At 42.9% G+C, this 10,334-nt stretch overlaps 2 protein-coding genes across 2 annotated transcripts; one reads left to right on the forward strand and one right to left on the reverse strand.

Annotated features, from left to right (window-relative positions):
• Positions 1–256: 256 nt before the first annotated feature.
• Positions 257–5,408, reverse strand: LOC115384443 (protein mono-ADP-ribosyltransferase PARP12-like). Its single transcript, XM_030086718.1, has 11 exons — positions 5,024–5,408; positions 3,689–3,824; positions 3,348–3,612; positions 3,104–3,265; positions 2,804–2,993; positions 2,536–2,698; positions 2,145–2,380; positions 1,975–2,062; positions 1,766–1,896; positions 1,533–1,684; positions 257–912 (listed from the first exon to the last, which is right to left on the reverse strand). Exons 1-11 carry the CDS (start codon positions 5,341–5,343, stop codon positions 659–661), a joined length of 2,097 nt encoding a protein of 698 aa, XP_029942578.1. The 5' UTR covers positions 5,344–5,408; the 3' UTR covers positions 257–658.
• Positions 5,409–8,686: 3,278 nt separating this feature from the next.
• On the forward strand, positions 8,687–9,744 carry LOC115384441 (coiled-coil domain-containing protein 113-like). The gene is made up of 5 exons (XM_030086716.1): positions 8,687–8,842; positions 8,985–9,083; positions 9,161–9,268; positions 9,340–9,498; positions 9,619–9,744. Exons 1-5 carry the CDS (start codon positions 8,687–8,689, stop codon positions 9,742–9,744), a joined length of 648 nt encoding a protein of 215 aa, XP_029942576.1.
• The last annotated feature ends 590 nt before the right edge of the window (positions 9,745–10,334 follow it).

Consider the following 10,334-nt stretch of genomic DNA (forward strand, 5'->3'; position numbering starts at 1 on the left):
CAGTCTGTCTGCTGTTCATTTATCTGTGACAAATATAGTTTCTCACATGAAATTCTCCTTTTCCTGTAACACAGTATCAAAATTGAAAGACTAATTCTGAGATGAGAGTAGAAAATGCCAGTTTCCCTTTTTGGAGACGTTCCCTCCACTACTTTAACTTTTGGGTTAAAAAAACTCAAAAAAGCTCATATTCATCTAATTCATCTGATCTAATCTCTCGTCATCTAATCGGGAAAAACCACAATCAAGGATAAAATACAGTAACTCAGTTGCAATTTGGAATATTTGTCGATATAGCTTTATTTTGTGACACATTTGTTCCATATCTGAACATGTGATCTCTTCTCATGCCTCACATTCAACAGTTTATTCTGATTCCATCTCACTGGGTCGTTCAGTTTGTCACACTCTAAATCTCTAGAAAAATATTTGAACACCGAATCAAAATACACATTTTATTAAAATGATCTCTACCTGTCAACTTCTAAGATGTGAATATATCTGTAGTGATGATTCAATGCTGTAACAATGCTGGTCTCCCTGCTCTGATTCAAAATGAAGAGCAATCTGAAAGGATTTTTCTTCATTGATTACTCCTCAAACTACCAACTAGTCCACTAGCTACTCACAAGAGAACTGAGGAGAACGTTTTATTCTTTTAGGAGTACTTGATGAGATATTCTGGATAAATCTGCTGTTTTTCGAAGATGACATAAATGCTGGGGTCGCTGACGGAGTCCACGCAGCTGTCGTAGAGATCTCTGCTGCCCCCTTTAGGCGGCGGCCGGACGTAGCTGCTGCTCCCCTTGGTGTAGGCCCCCACCAGCACCAAGGCGACAAACATGGTCCTGTTCAGGCCCGACGCCTTGGCGAATCTGTTCGAGTAGGATGAGTCTCTGGCAAAGTAGCTCCCTGAAAAATCAGGTGTTTTTTCTTTATTTACTGTGCTACCAATTCATCATCTTGATTTAAATCGATTTAATAAAAAAAAAAAAAAATCGACTTCTCAGGGCCGCCAACTCTGGTTTGGAAGTATTGATGTTGCAAACAACCACACACACTCATATTCACACCTTGGGGCCATTTATGGGCACTGATTATCCCTTACATGCATGTTTTTAACCAGAGAACCCAGAGAAGACCCACACACAAAGGGAGAACATGCAAACTCCATACAGAAAGGCTCTGGCCAGTATCTGAGGAGAGAGTGCTGACCACTGCTCCACCATGCAGCCCCATGATCACAACTGATATTTATTTTTAATAAAAAATAAAATAAAGTTTATATAAAGTTTGGGAGCTGCTTTAAATAACTAATTTGATAAGAATTACAAGGGCAAATTTAACGCTCATAAAATGTGATGTGAAGCCATTAGTGGAATATGAACAGCGTTTTTAGGCAAAAAAAAAAAAAAAAGCATGGGAAAAGTTGGCAAACCTGCCTACCTGCCGTTCACCAAGCCAGGTGTGAGGAGATACGTTTCATCTATGTGTTTTACAAACTGCTGCTGGCGTTTTCTGCCTCAGCTCACCTTTGCCATAAGCCGTGCCGTGAACGCCACACATCCTCCAGTCGAAGTTCTGCTCGCAGATGGGCTCAATCAGGGACTCGTCCGTCCCGTGGAACAAGTACTTCTCGTTTACAAGCTGTCCTCCGTTTCTCTTCTTCATCTGCTCTTTCTGCCTGAAAACGCAGAACAAAACCAGGCTTCAGGAAAAGCCGGTTCGAGTCCATGCTTTGTGGCTGCTGCAGCCAGTGACTCACCACTGAAACACTTTCCACAGAGACGGATTCTGGATCCGGTGCATGCTGTTGATTTTACTCTGAGGCATGGTGCGCTTGAACAGCATCTCAATCATGGAGTACTCCTTCGCCGACGAGGTGAGCTGCACAAGCTTCAAGACAAGAACGATTCACGAATCATCAATGAAACGCGTTTATAGTGAAGAAGTGTATATCTGCAGTGACGATACCCTGTATCCCAGCTCTGGCAGGGCGGTCTTATCCCAGGTGGACGGTACGATTTCGGCTATGGAGGAGCTCGAGCTCTGTGATGAAGTGCTGCAAAGAAGAAGCTCAGTAAATCCACACGAGTCACAAGCAAGGATTCAACATTTATAACCGTAACAACAAAAAAACCAACCTCTTCAGCTGTGCTTCCACGTCACGGGTCGACAGAAAGCGAGGTCTCCTCCTGACTTCTCTCTTGGTTTTGTGTTTGACGTTCTGCTGATACATCCGCCCGCTGCCCGCCGCGTCTTTGAAGTACAGAACGTACTGGTGTTTGCCGGCGCTGAACGGGATCTCTGTGTCTCTGTCCGCCAGGTACACGTTCTCCAGGGTCTGAGAGGCGACGGCCGCCGCTCCACTGCCATCGTCCTGAACACAGCAGGCAGAGAAAAAAAAGATTAAACAGTCAGAAAGTCAAATGATTTTGACAGTTTTCATATAAATATGTATTTGCTGAGAAATTGTGCAAAAAGAAAAAGAAAAACTGAACCATTGGGAACAAGGACGCAATCATGACGCCTCACCTGCCCAAACTCCAGCCACGCCCCCCCGTCGTCCTTCCAGTACCAGACCCACTGCGTGGTGAGAATGAAGTGAGGAGGCTTCGAGACGGAGGAGGCGGTGGACAATCGACGGACTGGAATCCCTTTATACGTCATGGTCATGAAGTCAACGGCCTGTTCAGAGCTGAGAGGAAAGTGAAGAGCGATTAAAATTATTTCTCAGACTGAATCACATTTCAGTACAACAGGAGGGAGATTCCTCTCGTATGTCTTTTCTGTTTTTTTGCACCTTTGAAATCCCATAAATCTCAGGAGTCCCAGGCTGGTGGGGGGTTGATCCATGCAGCTCGTGTCCCGAGCCGGGTCACAATATGCCCTCTCAATGTTTTCCATGTCCACCAGGTCCTTATAGGTCACGCCATCCACATCTAAAACCTGCCACCTGTAAGGCAGGTGCCAGTGGACCCGAGCACACTTGTCTAAATAAATAAATAAATAAATAAATAAATAAATAAATAAATAAATGGAAGGATGAGGACATATTCTGGACTTTGATGCTGAATGGATTGATTTTTTTTCCTAACAAGACCTTTGTACAAGCACTTTCTCCGGATGAAGAAGAGGCAGATTTCATTTCTCTCAGCGTCACTCGGGGGGTTGGCTGGAATAGCAGCTCTGCTGGGGGTCACCGGGTTAGTGTGGGGAGGCTGGCGGGACGGCGGCGGGGCTGGGATGCTCACCTCTGGCAAGGCTGCAGAAAACAGACGTTTAGCAGAGAAGGGAAACACAGAAAACAACTCAAATGACATAAAAAAACAAAGCTCCATATTTACCAGGAACAGCAGCAGCTGGCCTCTTCAGGTCACCTGAGATGATGAGCGTATTTCTGTAGATCTTGTGGAGGTTGTTGATGTTCTCCTGACTATATCCCTGGAAAAGCTTCATGGCCTGAGCGTCGAGGCGATGCGCTCTCTTGCACCCATCACCGAACCGACAGTCGCCCTGGTAGTAGTGCTGGCATATGTGCAGCTTGCTGCAGGAGGCGGCGAACCGACAGGAGCCTTGCAGACCGCTGCCCTTGTTGTAATGCGAGCATATCTAGTGAGGCGGATGAAGAACATATTTTCAAGTCTAAATTCCACTTCCGCATGCAGCTGCAGGGACCTGAACTCACCTCGGGGAGCAGGTAGGGATCATTCTGGAGCAGCAGCTGGAACAGCTGTTTCTCTGTCAAGTCTTGCAGATCGTGTCTCCTGAGAACCTCCACGTTGTTCGGAGTAGTCAAACTGTGGGGATTTTTACACCTGAGGCTGGAAGACACAAGAAATTTCTATCAAGACCTGATACATTTTAAAATCATGTGGCTGACAGCCAGGATGTACAGGACATTAATGACATCGGTGTGGTCCTGTTAAGCTCAACAGTTGAGGTTCTTATACCTGTTGAGATCTGCAGCGCCACCAGATCACAATATCTAGGTTAAGCCACATTAAAATATGTTTTGAAAAGATGCAAATGACTGCCCTCTCCTGGTCAAACCTCCACCCATCCACCCATCCACACCACTTCCTCCTGCAGGGTATTTCCTGGCTTTCACAATCAATGTTCTGTTGTTTACAGAATAGATGTGCAATAGCTGGGTTTTTGCTGAGCCATAAATGAACATCCACCTATTTTAAATCTGACATATTTCTCAGAAGGTCAGAGGTCGGATCAGCTGACTCTTCTGATGTTGACCTACTGGAGTGGAAGATTATTCACATAAGCTCAAGTCAACATCCTGTTTTCCTTCATTTGAATTGTTCAGTTTTGTTTTTATTTTTACTTATTTACCATTGGGGTTTTTGGAGTCATTTTGAACTTCAACTTTTAAAACTTTTTTTGAACTGCTTTCAAAAAAGATATGACTCTATTAGTTCTTTGACTGTGATAACTCCCATTGGTCAATCCCTTTAAAGAATGCTTATGGATAATACATGTTGGGAGCAGGTCTTACTTTTCAGTTTTCATGCGTCCATAAGAATGAAGAGCATTTGATGGTAAGATCATGTTTTCAATCTGTTACTGTGCTTGGTGAATACTGCACTGAAGCTCGATTCGAAGAAATATTACAAATCCAATCAAAATATCTGCCAGAAAAATCGCAAATAAATATTTCCTGAGCCTCATCCAGCTCTCATGGGAATAAGGGTTATTACCTGGCTTGAACCCAAGAAGGCAACACAGGAGGATTTAAAGTTTAAAGTTTTTTTTCTACAGTCATTTCCTTTATCTCGATCTTCAGTCTTTTTAAATATTTTATTGACAGTAACGGTGGGCGCATGTAATCCAAACTAAAGAAACCCAGAAACCTGACCAAGACACTAATCTGGTAGAAGTTCATGTTTACATTTCTTCAGTTGGTTCTATTAATCTGGGTTATAGTTTGTTGATGGATAAAAGTCAGTGAATTCTGAGGACGCTGAACGGATTTTGTTTAAAGGGGAAGAAATAAATCTGCTTTACTCACCCGAACGTGCACTCTCCGCACACATAGTACCTGCACAGGTGTAAGCCATCGCAGCGCGCGCACGCTCCGGTCTTCTTCTGGCAGAGACGCGCGCTGCTTTTCGCCACGACCAGGCTGTCGGGTGGGATGATGTGACCCCCGGTGGGTTTCTCCTCTCCTTGCCGGATGGCTATTTTACTCTGGTCGAAGAGAACCGCGCGCAGGACGGACTCCGCCACCGTGTAGCTCCTCGCGACCTTCTCCTCCAGCCGCCGGAAGTCCAAACTGCCCTCGTGGTCGCAGAGGGTCTTGGTGATGAATTTCGAGACGACAGAAGTCATCCTGGAGGAGGAAGCTGCAGAGATCAGAGCTGCACTGCCGCAGCTGTTCCCGAGGATCGTTTACAGAGAAATGAAAGTGAAACTTGGCTGAAAACAGAAAAACACCCCCACAGCCTGGAGGGCAGGGCAGGGCAGGGGAGGTGGCAGTCTGGACAAAAACACACTTTTATTTATATAGCAGCACCATTCAGACAGTTGATTTGTTTCTTACTATCTGTCTGAAAATGATGAATATAATACATTATTTATTTTTAAATTGTGTGGCACTGTTTTGTATTCCTTTCTGGGGTTTTTTTTTTTCTTTGTAATGAATAAAAAGTGAAATATTTCTTTGAGTGAGATTTTATAGAAACTGTAAAAACGATTGCAATTTTAGTTAAAAAAAAAACAAAAGAAAAAAAAAAGATCCAGCAAGCAGAGAGAGAAACACATGACAGGCCACACAGACTGAAAACTACATCAAACTGGTCTTTTTCTCAGTCTTCTGGCTACAGTCAATCATCGGTAAAGGCGTCTGGATAAAATACAACTACAAACTGAAAAAAAATATATAGAAGATTTCTTCTAAACTGTTAAATTTTGCAAAATCATTTCAGGACAGCTTGATCCTTCCGGTGGCCCGCGAGCCACATGTTTGATAAACCTGTTTCCCAACTATTCTTTTTTCCACAAATGTGAAAGTGATCATATGAAAAGTGAAAGACATGAAAGAGAAAGTCTTTGAAAGGATCTCAAAATACAAATATAGTCTTGATGCAAAAGCAGAGTAAAAATTATTGTCATGCTGGCGATGATTTGAATGAAATGAAGCATAAATGGGCCATAAAAGAAATATGGAATTCAGAGTAAATGTGCTCGGCTAGAGGCGAACTGCTCAGCATGAGAATGACTTAATCACATTCAAAGCTCTGCAGAGTTTAAAAAGAATCCAGTATATGTCCATTTTTTTCAATATCTCTAAAAAGGAGGTTGATTTTATTTCCTCTACTGTAAAATAATAAAACAGAAGTTCAGGGTTATATAGGCCAACTAAGTAACAGTGCTAAAAACTATACTCTGAATGGATAATGAAATATAAACAACTGGTGCTAATTTTATACAAAAACTATTTAATTAAATGGAAGTTTCATGAAGAACATAAAGATGAAACAGCAAAAGAGCTAATTTAAATTAATAGGGAAATGTGATTTGTATAAATACTTTCCAGTACACCCCATTTATTAATTGTAATTAAAAAAAAAAAAATCATTTCAAACGTGTAAAAGAAATGAAGAGTAGAATAACATTCATCCAAATATATTATTTTTTTCTTTAGTGTTTTAATAAGAATAACACAACAGGTGAAATCAAAACAGATTAGACCTTGATACGGGTCAGACTAACTGTTCAACCTGAGCTTTAAAGTCATTTTAAGAGGTTGTCATATGTGTCCAGGCTGAGATCATTTCTTAACCTCGTTTTAGCTTTTGGTATGGCTCACATGTGCTTCTTAGAAGAGTGACATTATCACCAGAGAGTGAGTAACCTCGTCGTAATGGAGTTTATCATGGATTAATGATCCGGTACACTGAGTGATAAGTCGTTGCTGTAACCGGGGTGACTGTAAATATTTATTTAAATTATACTTGACTCACTTTTCACATTATTTATTTCGCGATGTTTACGGATTGTGCGTTTTACATGAAGCACCTGAAGGCAACACCCGCCACCGCACCATAGCAACCGTGTTTTGTTTACCTTAGCAACCATGGAGGACGAGCCTCTGGTGCTGGAAGACGGAAAGGAGGTCACACAGGAACAAATAGGACTCCTTCACAAACGGGTCGAGGAACTCAAGTAAATCTACATTTTAAAAAAAAATGTTCTTTCTGCTTCTTCTTTTAACGCGCTTCTCTGCTTTTGTTAACTCTGTTAACTTCTCCTTCTTGGACAACATGTAAGTGGAACATTCCAGTGTTTCTGTGCAGCGTGATCTGATGCCACTTCAGAATATGAAGTTCATATAATATCCAGATTATAGAGCATCTTCCTCCCACTCACCCTGAGAGTCTTGGCTGATTTTCCATGCTAATCTCATTCTTTTTTTTCTTTTTTTTCACCCAAGACTCTCTAATGAAGCCCTCCTGGCAGAAAATGTCCTGTTTGAGCGGTTTATCAGCCACCTGGATCCCCAGGACCTGCTGGCTCAGACTGGCGGAGAAGGTCAGAGAACAACCGGGAGCTCCCAGCTGGAGGCCGGGGTCAGTGTTTGCATACCGACTCTCCTTGGTATACATAACTTTGCTTAAGTCTCCCGCCAATAATAAATACTGCAAGTTCTGTCTGATACTGTACCTTTCATGGAACTGCAGATTCAAGATCACAGACTCAAAGCATTCCGTTTCGAACCACCGCTGAAGAGAGACGTCTCATTTCTATGGGTGCAATTAGCAGTAATTTAGTTTTGTCATTTTTTGAGAGAAAAAAACACTGAAGAGGGAAATTGTTATTTGTGTAATGTGAAAATTTGGTCATAAATGTCAATAGGACTGTTTTATAAGTTCAGAACTGCATTATGTGCATCGAGCTCAATCTGTCTCATGGTTATCCTCTGGCCAAATCTTCATGGAGCCCATAGGAATCCTTTGGACATAAGTGCTTTTGTTGGATTCCAGAAATTTCTTGAGTCCTTCGAATGAACTGTATGGCTCCTTTTTCTGCCTGTAACTCAAAACTTTGCCACATGCAGAGCTAAAGAAACACTCTTGTCACTGTCCTGGTATTTTCTGGGTGTGTTTAGGGAGCAGGTAAGAGGCGCCGGTCCCGGTTCAACGTATCCGATCAGCTCCAGCTGCTGACGCCGGAGCAGAAACTCTTCGTGGCTCAGAGGGAAGTCACAGAATCACAGGAGGAGCAGGAGAAACTCAGACTGAGATATAGAAGCATTCAGGACAGCCACAAGGTAAGAAGAACATCTCTCTGAAACGCTGCGTTCTCTGACACAGTGTGTGTTTTCTGTTCAGGCCTCTTTGGAGGAAGCAGAGCTGTGTCTGACTGAGATCAGGGAGATGAAGAGCAAGTTTGACCGCAGCGCGCCCAGACCTGAGAAGGACCACAGACGGGAAAAGACTGAGATTCTCCAGTTAAGTGAAGACAAGATACAGGCTTAAACACTGATCTAGTTGCTCAACATCAACTTGGGTCTTTTGAATTTTATTTACGTAGTTCTGATGCAACACAGGAAAAGGACAAACTCCCTTTAACCGTGAAGAAACATGCAGAACCAGAGTCAGCTGAACTGTAGCGCAATTACCCAGACACGTGAATGGACCACATGAATACAACATTGACTCATGTCGACCCGATGCCATTTGGAACCACTGTCATCGTTTCCCGCTCGTCTCACAAACAGGTTGCGCAGCTGCGGATGTCGGCCCTGAAAAACCAGGCCCTGAAGGGCCAAGAGAAGAAGCTCCGGAAGCAGCTCCAACAGAAGAAAGAGGCAGAAAAGGTTGATGAGGTAAATGGTGAGAGTGAGGGCCTCCGGAATCCTCTGTCCTCTGTTTTCTGGATCTATTCTTTCTGAACTAGTTGCACATTTGTGAATTTTAACCTCATCGCCAGTGAGTAACTGCATCATATAAACATGCTGTTAAATACAGGAAATATTCCTGGACTACAGTAAACCAATGCTTCACATCAACTGGGATGAACTTCGGGTCAAAAGTGTGAAAGCTCAACGTCTCCTCAGCTCACACATGGTAACGCAGCGTACAGGAGACAGACCATAATCAGATCACTGTTCCGATTCGGCTCGATCTGTGCTTCATGTGAGCAGGAACGACTGCAGCGTGTGACTTCTGAGTGCGAAGGACTGAACACGGCCATCACCAGAAAAAGACAGATGGCTGCCAAAATTGAGGAGGAGATCCGACACGCTGAGGAGGTTCGGAGTGGAAGATGCCCAAGATGACCAAACAAATACTGTGTTAAACTTTCCCGTTTTTCCCTCCCCAGGAGTGTTTGAAAGCAGAATCCCTGAACAGACACCTCCAGCGGCATCTCTCAGACTACGGACAGGGTCCTGACGTTATGGAGCATTTCCATGTGAAGGAGAAACACAAGAGACTGCAGAGGAGCGTTCACATGTGGGAGAGAAAGGTTGGCGTTGCTGAGGTGAGCGTTTGATCTGCAGGATTCTCTGTTGCCCCATGGACTGCTGGGATAAGGAATGTAAAACAATGGTATCACTGTTATTTTATCTGTTTGGGTTTTTTTTTTCCTTTTTCCCCCCAGTTAGCCTTGAAGATGGACGGAGCAGCCCGGAGCAAACAGGCGGCCATTGTGACTCCTGTGAGCAGCGCCGAGGCTGGAGCTCGGTCCGACCAAGGCCACATTCCAGGAAACCCCCACATGGAATAAAACATGAAACAACCTCACCAGATACACTGGAAATTTACTCAAAAACAAAATAGCTCTCGTCGGTTCACACAGTCAAACAATGAAAATTAGTTTTTTTTTTTGTTTGTTTTTTTGTGGAATTAGAAAAAGTCATGAAAAAAATCCAGCAAAGTGAAAAAACAATGCAATGGAAAAAAAATCCACCTCTGACTGGATAAACTATCTCCTTTATTAAAAAGAAATCTTTGAAGGAAAGAACTCTAAACGTTATGATGTTACATGCTTTATATACAGTTATGTACAGAAAAGTGCAATGTCACAATGAGTAAGCTGTTTCTATTATTAATTCTGCCACCTCGCGGTTTGGAAAATGGCATCATTTCTTATAATAACATGTCTGAAGTTCCTCTAAAACATTTTTTCAAAGGCACTTTCACAAGTACACACTACAGATGTAGAGATAACACCACAGAGTAGCTTAAAGCCTACAGACATGGAGGATGTTACATAGTGACAAATACACACTTTGAATATACAACCGGCTTCATACTGTAGGCGGTACGCCTGCATCTCTGGATATTTATTCTACATCATATTTTCTAAGTGATTTC

Source organism: Salarias fasciatus, unplaced genomic scaffold, assembly GCF_902148845.1.
Source record: "Salarias fasciatus unplaced genomic scaffold, fSalaFa1.1, whole genome shotgun sequence".
NCBI lineage: Eukaryota > Metazoa > Chordata > Actinopteri > Blenniiformes > Blenniidae > Salarias > Salarias fasciatus.